Source organism: Callorhinchus milii, unplaced genomic scaffold (genome assembly GCF_018977255.1).
Source record: "Callorhinchus milii isolate IMCB2004 unplaced genomic scaffold, IMCB_Cmil_1.0 Scaffold16, whole genome shotgun sequence".
In the NCBI taxonomy this organism is placed as follows: Eukaryota; Metazoa; Chordata; class Chondrichthyes; order Chimaeriformes; family Callorhinchidae; genus Callorhinchus; species Callorhinchus milii.
This window is the reverse complement of record NW_024704757.1, coordinates 3307190-3329138: the sequence shown is the minus strand read 5'-3', so window position 1 is coordinate 3329138 and position 21949 is coordinate 3307190. Positions and strand designations below refer to the sequence as shown.

The 21949-nt window shown below is 40.8% G+C and overlaps 2 protein-coding genes across 3 annotated transcripts in view; one reads left to right on the top strand and one right to left on the bottom strand.

The window, feature by feature from the left end:
* Window positions 1–322: 322 nt before the first annotated feature.
* LOC103186068 (Golgi apparatus membrane protein TVP23 homolog A) lies at window positions 323–21133 on the top strand (the record flags this gene model as incomplete). 2 transcript variants are annotated; one of them, XM_042340937.1, is given in 5 exon segments in its annotated part: window positions 323–412; window positions 3710–3841; window positions 5975–6103; window positions 16167–16200; window positions 20824–20883. In XM_042340937.1, coding segments are annotated over 4 exon segments (378 nt in total), but the record flags the coding sequence as incomplete, so codon positions are not given.
* The window catches only part of nubp1 (nucleotide binding protein 1 (MinD homolog, E. coli)), a gene marked incomplete at its 5' end in the record, with an annotated part of 28741 nt that continues 27798 nt past the window's right edge, over window positions 21007–21949 (bottom strand). Inside the window, 1 exon segment of the mRNA NM_001292631.1 lies at window positions 21007–21773. Coding sequence (NP_001279560.1) covers window positions 21721–21773 — 53 coding nt within the window.

Below are 21949 nucleotides of genomic sequence, written 5' to 3'. Positions count from 1 at the left end.
GGTTGATTAACTGTGTATTTTGTGAGCGAAACGCGGCAGCCATTTGCGCACAGCAGTGTCCCACAAACAGCCATGGTTTGACCCAAATTTTTTTTGCAAAGGGTTATTAACCCCGGAAAGCGATCCGCCAATTAACTAACAACCGGGTTCCTACTTACTGCTGGGTAAACAGAGGCATGTGGAGTAAGGACACTTGGCTAAGGTTTTGCCTGGAAATTGAACCCTGGTCCTCTTGCTTGGGACTGCGCTAACCACTACCCTAAGGAACTCCCTGATGTTATTAATAATTTTCGAGCCTAAAGCTGTGGTTTCTTGACTGCAGAATGTAACGGGGCGGCTGTTGGTTGGCCTGCGCTGGTGGAACCAGATTGATGAAGATGGGAAAAGCCATTGGGTTTTCGAAGCTAAAAAGGTAAATTGTTTATTAAATCCTGAAACCTCTTTCTACCGGAGGACAAAGTATTTCCACCGTAGAAAGAGTTTTTGTTTACCGTTTTACACTTTTATTATCATTTCCTGTTTTTCAGATTCTTTGTCAGCTATACAGTTTCCCTGTCAGTCAGGCAAGGTCTGGCCTGTGGGTCTCCCTGTTACGCCATGCACTTCAGACCATTTATTGGCACTGGACATGAGCTGTGGTATGGAGGGCAAGGGGTTTGGGATGGTAACAATAATAATAATCCTTACATTTGATATAGCGCTCTTCACGTCGGGAGGACGTCCCAAAGCGCTTCACGGAACACACTGTAAAGTGAATTGACTGTATATTTGTGGGCGAACGCGGCAGCCAATTGCACACAGCAATGTCCCACAAACAGTCGTAGATTGAAAATGACCAATTTATTATTGTTTTTGGTTTTGGAGGGATTATTATTAGGCGTGTGATGATCAAAGGCACACTCGAAGAGGAACACTGCTCTCATTAAGTAGTTTAGAAAACACTTATTTCGAAATCTATTAATAATTGGCTGTAGTCTAAACACAAATTACTGCCAGGAAATAGGTAATGGAAGATTGTTCTGTGTATCAAGGGAAGACTGATGTACTTTAGCCAGGGAGCTGCCTTTCCTGCAGATACTTTTGTTACTTTTTTAATGTATATTTTCACTAACTGGTAATGATATGGTGCTGTGTAGGCAATAACATTTTTTATGACATTTAGGAGAAGTGTAACACACATTAACAATAACTTGTACTTATACAAGTGCGTTCACAGGAGTGTGGGGTGGGAGGTGTGGGTAGGAGGGAGATGATCGAGGGCAAGGTCAAAGGTTTTTTAAGTTTAGTTTTGAAAGCAGAGAGGGCGATTTCGTGGCAGAGGGATTTTTAGAGTTCTAGAGAGCAAGGTATAGTGGCATGATTTCTAGCTCAATAACTCGTTAGAATTATAAACTTAATTATGTTTAATTTTGCAGCTTTGAAAAGGGTCAGATTGTAGCGCTCTGAAATCATGTTGCCTGAAACTATTAGGACTGTTTTCCAGGAATAATATTAATAATCTTTGCATTTGATATAGTACCTTATCATGTCATTGAGACGTCTTAAAGAGCCTCACAGAATACAGGGTGACCAAAAAGATGTGATAATTGCCCTATTATCTAAAAAATCCCCAAAATATCTTATCTTTTAGACTTAGACATTGTAATGTATCAACTTTTTGGCCATCCTGCACTACAAAGATTTATGCTGGAATAGAGGGTAGGGGTACAAAAGCATTTATAATTTCTACATATTTAGTTCAGTCATCATATATAAGGTCTAATTTACGTCACCCTGTATATTGTAAAGTGAATTGACTATTTTATGGGCGAAATTCAGTATCCAATTGCTCAGTGAATTGAGTCACAAGTACCTAGCTTGATGGTGTATTATATAGTTATAAAATTAAACCAATCATTAACTGTACTTTGTTTTATTGGAAGGGTGTTTGCTGGATCTTATTGATATGTTTACCTACAAATTACAATTGCCAGCACTTACCTGTGAGACTCTTTGAGGTATTTTGATGTTATAAGAGCTCTGCAAAAATGCAAAGATTAACAAATTATTACTAAGTCAGGACTTTCACTGAGCCTTTGTGTGAAGCTGGGGTTACTTTGCAAGGGAAGAGCTATTTACTCTGTCACAATGTAATTATAGAAACAAATTCTTGACTAAGATCACATAATAAATGCCGCTGAATGCTGCTCCAGTTTTTTTTTTACTTTGAGCTAACAAATAAACCTTGCTTTTTTTGATCTAGCGCCTTATGACACTAAACTAGGTGGGAGAATAAACTCTGACGATGATGCAATAAGATTGCAATGGGATATAGATAGGCGAGGGGAGTGGGCGAGTAGGTGTCAGGTGGAATTTAATGTGGGAAAGTTATTCACCTAGTTAGCAAAAATAGAAAATCAGATTATTTTCTAGAGGGGGAAGAGATTAGTGATAGTTTTCAGAGGGATTTGGGTGTCCTTGTACACCAGTCTCAAAACGTTAGTTTGCAGGTGCAGTAAGCAACTAAGGAGGCGAACGGTATGTTAGCATTCATTGCAAAAGGTTTAGAGTACAAGAGTAGGGAAGTCTTGCTGAAACTGTATAGGGCCTTGGTGAGACGTCACCTAGAGTATTGTGTGCAGTTTTGATCTCCTTATTTAAAAAAGGACATACGTGCCCTAGAGGGGGTGCAGCGTAGATTCACTAGGTTGTGAGCAATTGACTGCCGCGTTCGCCCACAAATATACAGTCAATTCACTTTACAGTGTGTTCTGTGAAGCGCTTTGGGACGTCCTCCCGACGTGAGAAGCGCTATATCAAATGCAAGAATTATTATTATTATTATTATAGATTAGTTCCTGGGATGAGGGGACTGACCTATGAGAATAGGCTGAATAAACTAGGGCTGTATTCTCTAGAGTACAGAAGAATTAGGGGAGATCTTATTCAAACATATAAGATTCTTAAAGGGCTGATAAAGTAGACACTGAGGGACTGTCTCCCCGGTAGGAGAATCTATAACCAGGGGTCACAGTCTTAAAATTAAGGGTCAGCCTTTTAGAACAGAATTGAGGTAATATTTCTTCACTCAGAGGGCAGTGAACTTATGGAATTCACTCCCCCAGAAGGCTGTAGATGCTCAGTCCTTGAACATCTTCAAGGCTGAGACTGATAGATTTTTAAAAAATAGAGGGATTAGGGGATTTGGGGATAGAGCAGGTAATTAGAGTTAGGTCAGAAGATCAGCCATGATCTTATCGAATGGTGGGGTTGCTCGAGGGGCCGAATGGCCTACTCCTGCTCCTAATTCTTATGTTCTTATCAGGTCTTCTAGACGTCTCAAAGCACTTCATAGAATGTACTGTAAAGTGAATATACTGGAAAGTGAATTGACTCTATAGATTGTGGGTGAAACACGGCAGACAGTTGCGCACAACAATGACCCATAAACGGTTGTGGATTGAGTGACCAAATTTTTTTTAAAAATGTTTTTTGAAGTGATTATTACTTCTGGAAAAGCGATCCGCCAATCGACTAACAACCGGGTTCCTACTTACTGTTAGGTAAACGGAGGCTTGTGGAGTAAGGAAATTTGCCCAACGTTTGATATTCCCCCCTACTGGGAATCGAACCCAAGTCCTCTCACTTGCGAGGCGAGTGCTCTATCCATTGAGCTACAGGAATTCACAATACAGGTCGACATGTCTAATACTCATTCATTTCTTCCCAGTCTTCCCCAAAGAACAGGGCTACATCCACTGAAGCAGAAGCTCAGATCTTCTGGCTGGGACTGATCGTCTGCCCTTTAATATGGACCGTGTTTCTGTTCAGCACCTTATTCTCCCTGAAGCTGAAGTGGCTGGTAAGATGCTTCAATGGTGACATTCCAGTGACTTATTTTTCCTGTTTGTGGAACGTTAATCTGCCTTTTGAAAATAGGGTGAGGGTCTCCTTCTGTATTGTATTTCTGTGATTCTGATTTGGGCCTTTTTTGGCCAGTTAATCTGGTGCTTGCCAACACCCCGCTGTGACATGGGAGCTTGGTGTATGAGAGCAAGCCATTGCACCTTTCATTGCACCTCTCCCCTAGATTTGAGTGTCTGGTCTCCGCTCAGCACTTTCATACCATCTCCACATCACGATTGTGAATTACAATGTGGACCCACACTGTATCACACCACTCGGTGATAAAACACACTGTGTCATGCCGCTATGTGATACAATGCATCGTATCATGCCATCCAGTGATACCATTTATTGGAAACTGCCATTCTGCTGGGTTTGCAATTTATGTCCATAAGATAAACACTTGGGGTTCTCAAAGAGGAGAGGTCTGGCTCTGAAAGAGCTGTGTTTCAAAATACAGAAATGTTACACAACCTTATTCCTGATCAATTTAGGAATCTGCCACCATGTGAGCCATTTCCTATCCTTGGTGTAAACTGTTTGTCTCTGGTTGTTACTTGCTTGTAGGGTTGTGAACTGCGTGGACTGTTTAGCTTCATGCTTGGATTCAATGGCTAAGGTTTCCGATGTGAAGCCGACTGTGTGGAATGCTTTGTTGCCTGTACTTGTTTAGTTTTGGAAAGTAATAACACAGAGGAGGTAATCTGGAAGCCAACTGCAATTCCAGGACAATCGGTTTATCTAAATTCTTCCTTTACAGAATAACAGCAAGAGGGTGTGTGGAGGCTTGTATGGAGTATAAACATTGGCAAGGAATAGTTGGAGGCTGAATTGCTTGTTTCTGTCCCTTTTCTGTAACTTTCTGTTAGATCTAAAAGTATCATCCGGGAAAAGGATCCATCCATAAAAAGTAAACATTGAGGTTTCCATTACTCTTATCGAAGTACAAAGTGAATTTGATTAATATTTTACCTTTGAGTAGAATCTATTATATTCAAATTGGAGGGCAAATGCAGCTTTGAACCCAAAGCCGTAAGTAAACCGTGTGATTTGAGAGATTTATTCGCTGAAAACGATTCCTCCCTGTAGCTATTTGCTTGAGTAAAAAAATAGAGTTACCAATTTTCAATTCGTATTTTTTCAATTTTTGATGGATAACATCGAAATTTATGTTATTTTGATTTTTTTTCTCTGTTTGTGAGGGATTTCTTTGATTTATAGTGATCTTTTCAACTAAATAAAAAAAGGCCAACTCCTTGTGGTAAGGTAATGATGATGCAACTCCCTAAAGTGTTAGCTGCGACGACCTTACAAAGCTGGAGGTCGGCCAGTTTTGTAGTCCAAAATGATTCAAGTAAAGTTTGTTTAACAATGTATTCAGTTTCCTTGATTTGGGGGAAATTGGAAAATTAGATATTAATAATAATCCTTACATTATTGCATCTTGCAATAATCCAGTGTCTTGGGACGTCCTCCCAACGTGAAAAGTGCTTTACAAATGTAATTTTGCTTTTGTTGTTGCACTTGATGTCGGTGAGAGGTCGCAAAGCGCTTCACAGGATATACTGTAAAGTGAATTGACTGTATATTTTGTGGGTGAAACACAGCAGCCAATTGCACTCAGCAGTGTTCCACTAAACAGTCATGGATTGAGTGACCAAATTATTATTTATTTGTTTATTTATTTTGAGGGGATTATTACCCCCAGAAAGCGATCTGCAAATCAACAACAACAACAAGATTACATTTGTATAGTGCCTTTCACGTCGGGAGGACGTCCCAAGGCGCTGGGACTTAAATTAAGTTAAATCGATTTAACAACCGGGTTGCTACTTACCGTTAGGTAAACAAAGGCACGTGGATGGAGTAAACAAACTTGCCTAATGTTTCCCCATCCCGGGAATCGAACCTGGGTCCTCTCGCTTGCGAGGCGAGCGCGCTAACCACTACGCCACAGGATTCAGCAATGGGCTGTGGGGGGCCGAATGGCCTTTTCTCACTTCATGCCTTATTTTCTGATGTAGAATTCAGTGTTCGTTTGACTTGTGCATCTTTGGTTACAGTTTACTCAATGTCCTGTGACTTTCAGGCCTTGGTCATAGCGGGACTCTCCTTGCAAGCAGCGAATCTGTACGGATACATCCGGTGCAAGCTCGGGGGCAGCAAGAACATCGCCAGAGTGGCTTCCACCTATCTGGGGCAGCAGCTTTTCCAGAGGGTAAGGCACAAAGCATACACAATTAGTTCTATGGAACTTTAAAGCCAGTTCTCAAAACTGTTTTCAAATAATTGTCTCTCAGAAAAAGTTCTTTTAAGGCCATAAGATGTAGGAGCAGGAGTAGGCCATTCTGCCCCTCGAGCCTGCCCCACCATTTAATAAGATCATGGCTCATCTTCTAACCTAATTCCATTTACCCGCTCTATCCCCATATCCCTTAATTCCTCTATCCTTCAGAAATCTATCAACTCCAGTCTTGAATATGTTCAAGGACTGAGCATCCACAGTCTTCTGGGGTAGAGAATTCCACAAATTCACTACCCTCTGAGTGAAGAAATGTTTCCTCAACTCAGTTTGAAAAGGCTGACCCTTAATCTTGAGACTATGACTATTTTAGATTCTCCAACCAGGGGAAACAGTCTCACGGCATCTACCCTGTCAAGGTAGAAGATAGGAGAGTAAGCTGTGGGGATGACACATGAAGAATGCAAAGGGAAAAAGACAGGCTAGGTGAGTGGGCAAGAAGGTGGCAGATGGAGGTTTCTATAAGATCATCTTTAATTCTTCTATATTCTAGAGAATATAAGCTTAGTTTACTCAACCTATCCTCATAGTTCAACCCCTCATCCCAGGAACCAACCTAATGAATCTACGCTGCACCCTCTCTGAGGCGAGTATGTCCTTTCTTAAATGAGACCAAAACTGCACACAATATTCTAGGTGTGTTCTCACCAAGGCCTTATACAACTGCAGCAAGACTTCCCTACTCTTGTACTCTAACCCTTTTGCAACGAACACCAACATGGTATTAGCTTTCTTAGTTGCTTGCTTTACCTGCATGCTAACTTTTTGTGACTGGTGTACAAGGACACCCAAATCCCTCTGAAAACTAGTCTCCTCCCCTCTAGAAAATAATCCGCTTTTCTATTTTTACTACCAAGGTGAATAACTTCACACTTCCCCACGTTATACTCCCATCTGCCACCTTCTTGCCCACTCACCTAGCCTGTCTTTTTCCCTTTGCATTCTTCGTGTGTCATCCCCACAGCTTACTCTCCCACCTATCTTCGTTGTCCACGAATTTAGATATGTTAAGTTCTATTTCCTCATCTAAATCATTTCTATAGACTGTAAATAATTGAGGACCAAACACTGATCCTTGTGGCACTCCACTAGTCACATCCTGCCAATCTGAGAAGGACCCATTTATCCCTATTCTCTGTTTTCTTCCTATTAGCCATTCTCCAATCCATGCTAATATATTGCCTGTAATTCCATGGAGTCTAATCTTATGCAACAGCCTTTTATGTGGCACCTTGTCGTATACCTTCTAGAAATCCAAATGCACCACATCTACTGGTTTCCCCCCCATCTAACCTGTTAGTTACATCCTCAAAAAACTCAATAAGATTTGTTAAGCATGATTTCCCTTTCGTAAAGCCATGTTGACTCTGCCTAATCATGTTATGATTTTCTAAGTGCTCCACGACGACATCCCTAATTAAGGACTCTAAGAATTTTCCGATTTATGACTAACTGGTCTGTAGTTCCCCATTTTTTGTCTCCCACCCTTCTTAAATATTGGTGTTACGTTTGCGATCTTCCAATCACTGGGAAACCATTCCAGAATCCAGGGAATTTTGGAAGATCAAAAACAAAGCATCCACTATCTCTCCAGCCACCTCTTTTAAAACCCTAGGATGCAGGCCATCAGGTCCAAGGGATTTATCGGTTTTTAATCCCATCAATTTCTCTAGTACTCGTGCTTTACTAATGTTCATTTCTTTAAGTTCCTCACTAACATTAGCCACCAGGTTCCCCTCTATTTTCGGTAAGTTATCAGTGTCCTCTAACGTGAAGACAGAAGCAAAATATTTGTTTAATGACTGCCATTTCTTTATACCCCATTATAATTGCTCCTGTCTCTGCCTGCAATGGACCCACATTCACTTTTGATAGTCTCTTCCTCTTTATTTACTTGTAAAAATTCTTATAATCTGTCTTTATATTCCTAGTTAGTTTACTCTCATATTCCATTTTCTCCCTCTTAATCAGTTTCTTGGTTTTCCTTTGCTGATCTCTAAAGCACTCCCAATCCTCAGGTTTACTGCTATTTTTGTCAGTGTTATATGCCTCTTTTAATTTTATACTGTCCCTAACTTCTCTATTTAGCCAAGGTTGAACCACTTTTCCAGTGGTATTTTTTTTCAAGGGAATATGTGATTGCTGGGAATTATGTACTATATCTTTAAACATTTGCCATTGCTGGTCTACCGTCATTTTTTAATCTAATTTTCCAGTCTATTTTAGCCAAATCTTCTCTCATACCTGCAAAGTTGGCTTTATTTAGATTTAAGACTCTTGCTTCAGATTCAAATATAATATATAAATATATAAATATAAAAATAACTTAATGTTGAATTCCATCATGTTATGGTCACTCTGCCCTAGAGGAGCCTTAACTTCCAGATTGCTGATTAGCCCTATTTCATTACACAAAACAAGATCTAGGATCGCCTGTTCCTGGTTGGTCCTCAGCATATTGTTCTAGAAAACTATCTCTAATGCATTCTATAAGCTCATCCTCTAATTTACTTTTGCCAATTTGGTTTTCCCATTCTATATGAAGATTGAAATCACTCACTATTAGTGTATTCCCTTGCTATATGCTTCTCTAATTTCCTGATTAATACCCTGCCCAATACTGTAACTGCTGTTTGGGGGTCTATAAACTACTCCCACTTGTGTTTTCTGACCCTTGTTGTTTCTCACCTCCACCTATACTGACTCTACATCCTGATTTTCTGATTTAAAAATCTCTACTGTTTTTATCTCATCCTTTATTAGCAAGGCCCCCCCACACTCTGTTCTTTATTTCCCAAGTTGCTACTCTGCTCTACAGCCATGACTCTTCCTTGCAATGTTGCTCCCTTTCGTTTAACTCTTCAATTTGTTTGTCCCTGTACCAATTTGCGCGTGGCTCAGGTAGTAATCTGGAGATTATCACCTTGGAAGTTCTTTTAATTTCATTCCCAGTTCATTGAACTTACTCCTCAGGTCGTCACAACCCTGGCGCCAGGAAGGCAACAGAGCCTTTGTGACTGCTGGTTGCGGCTGCAGAGAAGAGTGTCTGTCTGCCTGACTGTCTCATCCCCTATCACAACCACATTCTGTTTTGCTCCCTCCACTTGTGTGGCCTCCTGTATAGAGATGCTGGGGTCAGTTTGCCCATCCTCCTCCTTACAGACTTCCTTGTCCACACAGGTTGCAAGTACCTCGTTCCCTTTGGACAAGGTTAAAGCCCGAGGCTTCTCCACCATTCTCTCTGGGGTCCCCTTACCTGCCTGACTGTCAGTCACACTATCCTGTCTCTGACAAGTAGCAGGAGCTATACATTTACTGAGCCTCAGGGGAGGGATTGTCTCCTGGATGAAACTATCCAGGTAGCTCTCACCTTCCCTAATACTGTGCAATATCTGCACCTCGGATTCCAGCTCAGCTACTCTAAGCTGGAGCGTCTTCAGTTGCAGACACTTGCTGCAGAATGTAGTCAGCCAGGCTCAGGCTGCCCTCCATCAACTCCCACATACTGCGTCATCGCACAACACCTGCCATGCCATTCTCTTCTCTCTCTCTCACTCTGGATTATGGTTTTCATGTAAGGTTTTTTTTTAGTTCAGTTTTTTTTCTGGTTCTGTCTTTTGAGTGTGACGTCATATTGATGTCACTTGTCGTTTTTCTGCAGATCCTCCATTCCGCCCTCTGAATCTATTGCAGCGTTCTTAAATTTTCTGTATTTGATGCTCTCTTATCTGCATAGCAAGCTAGTATTAATCACTCTTTAGACCTCAGTTACTCCCATCAGTTTAGAATTATATCCAGCTGAAAGGTCCATAGGAAACCCCAAATCAGCAGTCTGTGCTGGTTAAATTGCTTTGTTGGTAAGGAAGAAAATTAATTGTCAGATGCAGCCCTTTCCTCGTAAACGTGCCTTCAGTTCGCTGAATAAGTTGCAGTGTTAACCATGGTTATGGATATTTCCATGGATCAAAGCATTCTGCCCTTCCAGCTGATGGGAGGCACCAGGCAACATTCTGTGGTCATCCGTTTGTCCAGTGGATTGTACAGTGATTGGCATTGCTAATCCCTGCCTGAATGAGCAGTTTGTATCAGATTTGCCAGTTGATTCCTCGCCACAAGGCTATGCCCGCCTGAAGTAACTTGTTTGGGTTATTTTAAACTTGCCTCTTGAGTACTTCAGTACAGCATTAAAATATCTTTTGTTCAATTGTTCAGTGCCGGGGTGGGTAGGGGGTGGGGAGTTGTTTCCTTTGGTATGTTTAAAGTCAGCCTTTTGATTGTCATACAAATGACATTGCATTCGAGTTAGTGAACCTATTTTACTTTGAAACTAATATTGAAATCTCTAAACCCACATCACAGAACAAAAGTTCCTCATTCACTTCTCTTCCAGCTACACAGGAATCCAACCTGGAAGGAGCCAAGTATACCATTAAACCTCTCTTATTTACCCTGCACTCAATTATCTATGCCTTTTCCCTCCCCCCCCCCTTCTCCTCCCCACAAGATTCGTTTTTAAATGAATGGACTATGCTTTGAAGGGTTAGAACTTTTGGGAGATGATTATCAATTCATTTATGGGATGTCAATTCTACTTGATGGGCTTTTCAAAATAAGGTATTTTCTGTCTTATATATGAACGGAACCTCACTTCACAGTAAGCGGGTCAGCCTCCTGCTCTAATTTGGTGTGTAAAATGCTTATTTCTGTCTTCTCAAAACTTCCCCTTTCACCTTTTTTCCTGTTTATACCAGAGAGGCTACTATTTGACTGACAACACTGCATGTATTGTAATGCAGCACTGGAGGGAAAATTTATATACAAAACTATTCTATAAAAGCTGTACAACTAATCTGGTAGCTACTTGTATATCTGTAAAAGATCCATCTCATCATCCAGGCTGATGTTCTATTTGATGTTCTACTTGTTGCACGAGTTAATAATAATAAGTTTTTCAGCAAAAATGACACAGAAAAATAACATCACAATAATTTGGGATTTACAAGTACAAACAGATAGAACAGTGATCTGTAACAAACCAGATATTGTCATAAAGAACCAACTAGATTGTACAGTATCTTCTGTGAAGCACTTTGAGACATCTCAAAGTCGTGATCAGGCGCAAGGATTTGAATGCAAGGATTATTATCATTGCATGTAATATTATTGATGTGGCTATCCCAAGTGATTACATCATTTCAAAATAGGAACGAGAGAAAATCAGGAGATATATTGATCTGCAAATTGAAAGAGGACGTCCGTGGCAGTATAAACATAGTTCCAATAATCACTGGTGCAACTGGGACTATTCAGAAATGGCTCGACAAAATACCCGCTGAGCAAAATATCAACCTCCTGCAAAAAGTAGCCATTTTAGGAAGTTCAAACATACTAAGAAAAGTAACGTGGCAGCGTTGTGGCCAATCTTTGGAAACCACTTAGAAACTCCCTCTAAGAGTTACTGTAATAGCAGAATAAGATATATAATAATAATCCTTTCACTTCATTATCGCCATAGCACATTGTCAATGTCTCAAAAAACTTCACAGGATTTAGCGTGAGGTGTAGTGACTGTATTTTTAAGCAAATGCAGCAGCCAATTATGCCTAGCAATGTCCCACAAACAGCCATTACGTGAATGATCATTTTTTTTTAATCTGGGGGAATGTTGGACAGGCTACATTGTTGGAGGTGATGTTCCGTTAACTACGACCTTAAACTGAGGTCCCATCTGCCTGTTCAGTAGAATGTTAAAGATCCCACAATAATAATAATACTTGAATTTGACATAGCGCTTTTCACGTCTAGCAAATGTTTGTGTTCTTATGAGAAAGTTTTGAGAAGACAGAAATAAGCATTTTTAAATGCAAGTAAACAAAGTGTCAAAAAAAGTTAAAAGAAAAACAAAGTGTCAAAAAAAGTTAAAAGAAAAACAAAGTGTCAAAAAAAGTTAAAAGTTGAAATCTCTTTCATCATTTTAAACACTTCAGTTGGATCACCCCTCAACCTTCTAAACTAAAGGGAATACAAGCCAAGTTTATTGAACCTGTCAATAAATCCTGATAATTTAATCTTTAAAGCCCTGCTATTATTTTGATTGTAGGTCTATTGAATCGAACAAAGAACCTTACTGTTTCAATAATTTGAGGTGACTATTTCAGGTTAAGACGTAATGAATAATTCAATGAAGCCTAAACTAAAGGTTATGAGCAGATTCAGTAAGAAGCAGCCAGGAGATTGGAATGTTTTAATGATTAATGGAGAGGAATTTTGTTTGATAAGATTTGAGAGTGGATTCCACAGGCATTCTTATCAAATGCAACATATGTTTATTGAATAATTGTCATCTTTACTTATGTTGTTATTATTAAACCGTATGTTTCTCTCGTAATAAAGAGCAGGATAATGTAACCTGATAGTTCAATGAGTGGGACTAATGTTTCCCTTAGTTGTAACATCAGGAAGCTGTTTGGGTTCTGCTGTAAGGTTTATATTGCTTGAGGTGGCCTTGTGTCTATGCTAAAGCCCTGCTTGTTGGCCTTCCCAACTCTTCCCTCCACGAGTGGAGTCCTGTAGCTCAGTGGTTAGAGCACTCGCTTTGCAAGCGAGAGACCTGAGTTCAATTCCAGGCAGAGGGCGAAACCTTGGGCAAGTTTCCTTACTCCACACAGAGCCTAATAATAATCCCTCCAAAAAAACCAATAATAAATTGGTCATTTTCAATCTACGACTGTTTGTGGGACATTGCTGTGCGCAATTGGCTGCCGCGTTCGCCCACAAATAGTCAATTCACTTTACAGTGTGTTCTGTGAAGCGCTTTGGGACGTCCTCCCGACGTGAAAAGCGCTATATCAAATGCAAGGATTATTATTATTATCATCCAGAACTCTGCAGCTCAGGTCCTCTCCCACACCAGGCTCCGTGACTCCCATCATTCCCACCCTCGCCCAGCTCCACTGGCTCTCCATCCCTCAGAGGATCGAGTTCAAAATTCTGATCCTCATCTTCAAGGCCCTCCATGGCTTTGCCCCCCACTACCTCTCTGACCTGCTAACCCCTTATCAACCTGTCCACTGCCTCTGCTCAGCAGCCTCCGGCCTGTTCCATGTGCCCTGCCCGGCCCGCCCCACCATCGGCGGTCGGGCCTTCAGCCTCTTTGCCCCCACCCTCTGGAACTCCATCCCACATTCCCTCTGCTTCGCTGCCTCCCTTGCCTCCTTCAAGGCACACCTCAAGACCCTCCTCTTCGACTGTGCCCTCTCTGCCCTCCACCCTGATCCCAACCCCTCCCACTCGAGTCCTAATCCCTGTCTGTTCAGCCCCTTCGGGACGTCCTCCCGACGTGAAAGGCGCTTTGCAAATGTAATTTTGTATCAGCTGAGAGATTCTCATTTTGTTTGCTCTTCACCACTAGCTGTAGATCATGCTCCCTATCCTGGCGGATGCCTTGTCTGAGCATTGATCATTGTCCTGTCCACTGAGTTGTGCTGAGTATCAGCTGGTATCGGATCCACAAAATCTATTTTAAATCTGGAAACGAAGGAGTGAATGAAGGAACGACCAAGTCTGTTCCAGAGCTAAAATGCATGTCTTCATGTGTAATGTTGACACAGTCTTGCAGAGCTTACCATTAGCATGAGTACCTGCTAACATACACTGTCCCCTTGCGCAGTAAAACTCGCATAAATCTGATTTTTATAATTGTATGATTGGGATATGGTTTGGGAGTTGCTAATTCTTAGCCTGTGCAAAACTTGCATAAGTCCCATCAGTCGGGGCCATAATATTTAATATGACGAGAAGTGGAGTCCTGTAGCTCAGTGGTTAGAGCACTCGCTTTGCAAGTGAGAGACCTGAGTTCAATTCCAGACAGGGCGAAACCTTGGGCAAGTTTCCTTACTCCACACAGAGCCTAATAATAATCCCTCCAAAACCAAAAACAATAATAAAATTGGCATTTTCAATCTACGACTGTTTGTGGGACATTGCTGTGCGCAATTGGCTGCCGCGTTCGCCCACAAATTTACAGTCAATTCACTTTACAGTGTGTTCTGTGAAGCGCTTTGGGACGTCCTTCCGACGTGAAAAGCGCTATATCAAATGCAAGGATTATTATTATTATTAAGTCCTGAGTTGCAGGCCAACCGTGTGTATCGTATAAAATCTGATCCAATCAAATCTACAATGCGCCTGACGGTAGGTCATCACTGCAGCAATAAGTGCAGAAGCATCGACGGGTCAGGGCATCATTTTCCGCTATTTAATGCAGCTGGTAAGTGTGGGAGTAATGGAGGGTGGGGGGGGCGGGAGTGTTACAAATGAGGAAGTGATTAATCCAAGTCGTGGAAAGAAATCTTAAGTGATTTTGATAGAAAATGAATAGGACTCAGGTGAATATACGACTTATAAATTCTACCCAATTATACGATTTATAAAGATCAGACTTAACAGTGTAAGTCAACAGGTACTAATGGTAATGGTAAGCTCCGTGCAGGAAGTGATGACTATATAAATGTGAGGACAATCACTCCACTATAATTAGTTTGTAATTCTTTGTTTTCAAAGATGATGTTATCCTGAGAACTATTGCAGTGCTGTCCAGGGTTTGTCAAACCTGTTGCAAAAAACACATTTAAAACTTGAATCTCTGGATTTTTTTTTAACCCCCATTAATAGGTAAACACGTTTCATGGACTTGAGGCACAAGACAGTACTCTTAATGCACATAAAAATAGGTTTACGTGAAATATGTAGCAGATATAACCATCTATTAATAAACAGTGTGAGTAATATCTCATAAATCATTTACTTTTGTCAAGTGTCTGACACATGTGGAAACCCATCCTTGTGCTTAAGAGTATCCATATATGTTTGTCACCTATACATGGAAATTCCCTTGTCTGGCACACTCTCCCTGGAGGGACCACTCTACTTACCTAATTCTTTAGAGTAATCAGTGCAGGTTAGTGAGGTGATTCCAGAGTGTGTGTTGGGGTAACTGTTTGGCCTTTCAAGTAATCGAGACAACTCAAAAGTTCTTCACAGGATATACAGTAGATTGACTGTATTTTGTGAGTGAAAACACATTGATTTGAGAACTGTCACTGCGCTGAAAACCTTTGGTCTTTCACTCCAAATAATGGAAGTCTCATATTCCTAAAGGTTGGCTACACCACTTTGTATAAAATTCCTATAAAAATCGTCTTATTCTATCTATTCCTGCTTTAGCAATAGTGGATATGCTATCTGGAGACCTGTAGCTCAGTGGTTAGAGCACTCACTTTGCAAGCGAGAGACCTGGGTTCAATTCCAGGCAGAGGGCGAAACCCTGGGCAAATTTCCTTACTCCACACAGAGCCTAATAATAATCCCTCCAAAACAGAAAACAATAATAAATTGGTCACTTCAATCCAAAACTGTTTGTGAGACGCTGCTGTGCGCGTTTCGCCCACAAATGTACGGTCAATTCGAGAAGACGTAAAAAGCGCTATCTCAAATGCGAGGAATATTATTATAACTAAAACCGCACAGGTTCCGATTCACTATTGTAGTAAGGTCTAGAAATCAATTTCCTTGTTTTAGCCATGTTTTGTGTTAGGGTGAGAGTGCTTGTTGTGCTTTGACAAATGGCAGATCTGGTCAGTGCTCGTTTGCAGGACTCCATTTTTAAAGACCAATGGGATGGCATTATTATATTCTATCTTTAAAAACATTTTGTTTTGGTATTTGGAATCGCTTTATTTCATCACATGAAATACATCCCCTGTGAGGAAGTGTGAGAAACTCTGCGATCTGCTTGGATGAAAGCTTTTCTGTTTTTACTGCGTCTTATTGGTGGATAAACTGTGTTTTTCTTGTTGTTAATTGCACTGGATATCTTTAAATTGTGCATTTACCACCAGCAGATTATTTGCTCTCATTCTCTCGCTCGCTCTTCATATCTGTTCAATTTACCTGATTAACATCTGGTCATTTCTTTCAGTCTGACATCGTATTTGGAGAGCTGTAAACTTCAGGTAACACAACAGATAGTCTGCACCTCCTGGTTTACTTCACTCACTGACCATTCATCACACCCACAGATAAACTAGGTCAACCAAATGAGTACTTCTTTTTGAAAAGTACATTCGGTAATTACCAAGTATATTAACTTTTCAGTTAATTTAGTATGACCTGACTGTTTTACTAATTATACAGTACATTTAAGGATATAAATTATGGTTTTAATGGGGAAGCATCATACAAAAGTTACATTATGTGCGTGGGTGGTGGTGGTCTGTGTGTGTGTGTATATGTGTGTGTATGAGCAGCAGTGTGTGTAGGCGCGGGTGTGTTTGGTGTACCATTTTACTTGTGTCAGCAACATGTTCTGAGTTGATGCATTTAAAGCATCTGTTGTGTTTTGGGGATGAATATTTCTGTGAGCTTTACTCTATGTGACTCGTGTCTCTGAAGCTCTGTGTCTTCTGTCTGTGTGGAGAACTATTGGGGAAAAAACATCTCTGGGGGTTGCTACCCCTCCTTGCTTAAATGACATTCACTCATTCCGTATTATCTTATAAGTTTTTAAAATTGGAGAGTGAGGTTAGGCTGTTCACCCCCATCAATTGAATTTGACCGAATCGCGTTCTGCTTAGGGAATAAGAGTTGTCCCCACAGACAAGCCCCACCCAACCCAACCCCCCCCACCGGAAACATCTTTTCAGCCCCAAATTGTTAAAAGACAATGTGTAACAGTGAGGCAGCAATCTTGATCATATCTTAGAGACAATTATCTCCCCCCAACCTCACCCTCTCAGCCCTCACGCCTAGCTCAGGTGCAAGCCTTGGATTGCCTTGGGATGTCCTTCTGATATGAAAGGTACTGTATAAATGCAACCTTACATTGCATTCGATTGGCTTTCTGGATCATTAGTGAGTGTAAGCCATGGTGATTTGTTACTGGCTGTATAGCATGTGGTTGCTTTGAAATATTCAGATAAAATTGGAAGTAGCTCTCAGACTGATGGGGGAGGGAGGGAGGGATTCATGAGTTTCAGAATGACAGTTTAGTTCACGAGAAAGACAACTGACCTCAAACTATTATTACTGTGGGTGTGAAGAAATATTAATTTTACTTGCTCAGTGGATGTGTGCTTTTGAGTAGGTTAATTAACAAATTAAATCCAGCTCCAGTCAGGTTGCGGTTGGGGTGTATTTACAGTGATGTGGCACCAGAGTCGGTGCAGATTTACCAGTGTCTAATGATGTGCAAGTCCCAAGTGTTTGCACATTCAACTGACATGGGTTTCTATGTAGATGTACTCTGGAACATGTCACACAAAGTAAGTTGCTAACTGATTAGTGCCTTTTAGCTCACAGTCCAGATTGATATTCCAGTACAGCGCTGGGGATTGCTGCATTGTCAGAGGGGCCGCTCTTCATATAGATGAGATGTTAAAAATGAGCTCCTACCTGCCTGTTCGCAAGGGAGTGCTAAATATCCCACAGCACAAGAGAAGGCAGTTTTTTCCAGTGTCTTGGCCACAAATCCCCCACATTAAATTATTTGTTCACTTCATGGCTGATTGTGGGACCTTGCTGTGTGCAAATTGGTTGGCTGCTGTGTTTGCCTACAAAACACAGACCTGTACACTGAACAGTAAAATCTGGTGTCATATCACATTTCTCTTTTATTGCTCGTTGGGACTTTCCTTTCTGACTCAGTTCATGTTGGTTGTGGCTGATAACTGCTCACTTTCACTATTAATTCTTCTTTGTGCCCTCAGATTTACTTTTTCCACACAACACTGGGTTTTCCGAACAATATAGTTTTAGATTACAATTTAGTGCTTTTTAAAAATATTTAAATATATTCACCGAGGGTGCCACCTAAACAAGCATGTATGTTGCCTTTTCAAAGCTGCACCCCCTGTAAACCCCCCCCCCCCCATTTTTCTCTCCCCCCTTCCAGTTGAACACATATGCACTGTTTAAAGAATGAAAGCTCTCGTTATTGCAGATACAGCCAATAACACATGGTTCCTGCTTTTCAAACACAATTGTGTGACTAGATTAAAACAATGCCTATTTTATACTAATCTTTTTGAGACAAGATTTACTTGATAACTAAATGTAGGTTCCCAGTTATTGAAAAGTTAAGTGTGCATTTGGCCGTGGGATCTGATGATCTTATTTTGAGACTAATGATATTGACCTCACTACACACTGCAGCAGAGTGGTCAGATTTAGTACTTCAGTAACTAGTGTCTAAGCTCATCCTAACAATGACAGATTTTTATTTTGCCCACAAAATACAGTCAATCCATTTTACAGTATATTCTGCAAAGCGCTTTGAGACATCTCAGCGATGTGATATGGCGCAAGGATTACTATTATCATTCTGAGCATCAGCTTCCGTTTTCTAATTGTTTTATTGTTAATTCATGCTGCCCTGCCTGTGGTGGATTTTAAGGTAAGAAGCAACACTTTTTTTTAAAACTGCAATGATTGGTATGAGGCAGTTATTATTATTAAGGAAGAGGCTCTGTTAGAACGCTAAATCTCTTGGCCATTTCCCAGCCCAAGCATCGATTATATTTTGGCAATTTTCTCATGAAATCTATTTTAGAAATGAAAAATCAAGGGCGCTAGCAAACATAATCCTCCTGGATCTCACTGTTGTGGTGCTGCTTTTATTATACACTTCAACTTCCTATTGCTGATGAGCATGAGTGATATTGCTGTGCTACCTGTATGAGTGCACGTGGGCGAAAGAAACTAGACAGGGTGCCAGGTTCCATTGCCTCTGCTCTTGGCACTACCCACTGTGGTGGCCACAAGAAAACAAGGGGCTGCTCGAACCTGACCTCAGCTTGTGCAAACTTGCTCGCTTTATTGTGGGAGACAGGTGCTGAATTGTAGGTTGATCAGGCTTGTGTTTGAAATCATGGATGAAAGGATTGATTCTTTCAACATTCTGTCAACACAATCCTGAGCAATCGTCTTGTTAGATTACTGTTGATTACAGCTTCTGCATTGGCACTGTAATTGAAGCCGAACTGCATTGAGTTTTGGTGCGCTGTTCAGCCCTCCCCGATTACCTGTGCACGGAGCTTCCTTGTAGATAAATTCAACTTGAAAAATTACTGAATGCAGCAGCTGGAGCCCTGTATTAAATAGCCATGTTTGCGACAATCCAACACTGTACGTTTGAATTGGGAGTCTCGGCTTGCCCATTGCTTAGACTGACAGCCCGACACTGAGCACGGCTATTTCTGGAAATATCAAAAGAATTAAAATGAAATGTAAATAGAAATATTGCCCACAGATCTGTATTTTTTTCCCCTTCCCACTTCCATGGCATTTCATTTCTTTCTCTTTTAAGTATTTTGGCTGAAATAACATTATTGGCAACACAACGCATTGGTTACCTCCCACCACTTTACGACAGATTGCTTAAAAAAAAGATTGCTTAAAAAAAAAGCAGATTCAGGTTTTGTAAACATTAGGCCAGAAGTGTCTCTGAAGAGGTTCAGTTAATCAGGTAATTATAGCTATTGTATGTTTTGCTTGATTGTTCCCTTTCTTGACGTCACTCTGGATCTGCTAAAATGAAAATGAGGGTCCACGTGATGGATGGGATTATAAAAGATATTTGGGTGTCAATCTGGCTCAGTTGGTAATCCTTACATGTGACATAATGATGTCAGGAGGATGTCTCAAAAGTGCTTTGTGGATGAAAATGGCTGTTTGAGCACATTGCTGTGAGTAAATTGACTGCCATTTTCATCTACAACGCACTTTGAGACATCCTCCCGACGTCACTGTATCACATGTAAGGATTATTGATTATTTGGGCAATACTAACGTGCATATCTTGCTCTTTGCTCACCTGGTTGTATCTGCGGTTGGGCAAGGGGGCAGTCATTGGGGACGACTGAGAATCCTACAAAGTGTAATTTCCTATGTTTGCTCCATTTCATCACATTGATCACGAATTATAGCTGCGTTTTGGTAGCATTCAGGTTAGTTGTTGGGTTTTTAATGATTGACATTTTAGAGGTTGAGGACAAAGTCCTCACAAAATTTGGACGATTCTGTTCCCAGACATCAACAAGTGGCATTAACTGAGCAAGTCGTGAACGTGGAAAGAGAAAAGACACATCTTTGCAATCGTTAGTTAAATGAGTATTAAACCGGCTCCTTTTCTCAAGCTTGCTTTTGACCAGTTATATTTGGAGTGGAGTCCTGTAGCTCAGTGGTTAGAGCACTTGCCTTGCAAGCGAGACCTCAGTTCAATTCCAGGCAGAGGGCGAAACCTTGGGCAAGTTTCCTTACTCCACACAGAGCCTAATAATAATCCCTCCAAAACAAAACAATAATAAATTGGTCATTTTCAATCCACAACTGTTTGTGCGCAATTGGCTGCCTCGTTTCGCCCACAAATATACGGTCAATTCACTTTACAGTCTATTCTGTGAAGCGCTTTGAGACGTCGAGAAGACGTGAAAAGTGCTATATCAAATGCAAGGATTATTTTTATTATTTGTGGCAAGAAAATGTATTTCAGCAGTTGCTCCACGATCCTGTATCCATCACTGAAGCTGAGCAAACAGTGAGCTGACCGCAGATATATCATTGTGTTTTTCCTGTTCCAGACGCTGTGGAAGACCAAGGATGAAAAGACATAGAACTTCAACTAAGTTTTCATCCACCGCATCAACCAACCGAAGCTATCCCAATCAGTGGCGGAGTCGGATGCTGTGAATGAAACTGACTAAATATGTAGCATGATGAACACTAGAGTAGGGAGGTAAACAAAATTGCTTATTTATGTTGTAAATTTGGGGAAATGGATTTATTTGTTCTGACAGTACAGTGCCTTGCTCACCTTTCTGAGGTCAAGTTTAATAAAACTGGTTAACATTATTTCAGTGTATAATAATAATAAAATGCAGTGTTGTTCCACCTGATTGTTATCCTTCTGATTTTACAAAACCCTAGAGATGAGAATCCAGGTGTTTTCTTGCAGGGTCAAAACAGACAATTGTATGTTATTTCCAAAAGTGCAAGTGACCAGTTTGGGAGAACTTTGCCATTAAGTTTCCTTAAACCTGAAGAGAGAGCTCTCCATTCATCACTTCCCCACATTGAGTGGTAGGGGGTAGTGAAGCGTGTGACCTATCTCACACACACACACTTTAAACTTCACTCTCCAACTAATCACACAGTTCTGCTTATACTCCAGTGTTGGTGTACACTGAACCGGAAGTTTCAGAGCAGTTGTTTTTTTATACACAGTTTATGGTTTCTTTTCTACAAAATTAATTTTAAACTCTAAAATCTATAAGTCTAAAAGGCAAAATAGTTGCTGTGTGTCACGTCAATCTGTCCAGCTGCTGGCAAGCAAACATTGCTGCAGTCAATTCAGTAATCGGGGATATTTAGACAATACAGGAGGTTTCAGCAGCTGGTCCTCCACTGATTTGAGGTAAATTGGTCAGTTTTTGTAAAGGTTCTTGCAGTGGGACGGAGAGGCTTTTCTTGAACTCCCGCTATGCATTCTTCTCGATGTGGGAGTCTTGAGTCGCACAGTATTGCTGGATTCCTGTTGAGAGAGAAAGTTTATTTTCAGTGCATGGTGTATGCTTGAAGTAGATCTAAACACTCAATGATGGCCAGTATTCCTAAGTGAATATTTCTTAAGTTTAATTTTAGAGCACAGACTATCCCAGAACAATTTCCCTATCTCTTGCTGGTAACTGGCTCCAGACGCTGTGGAAG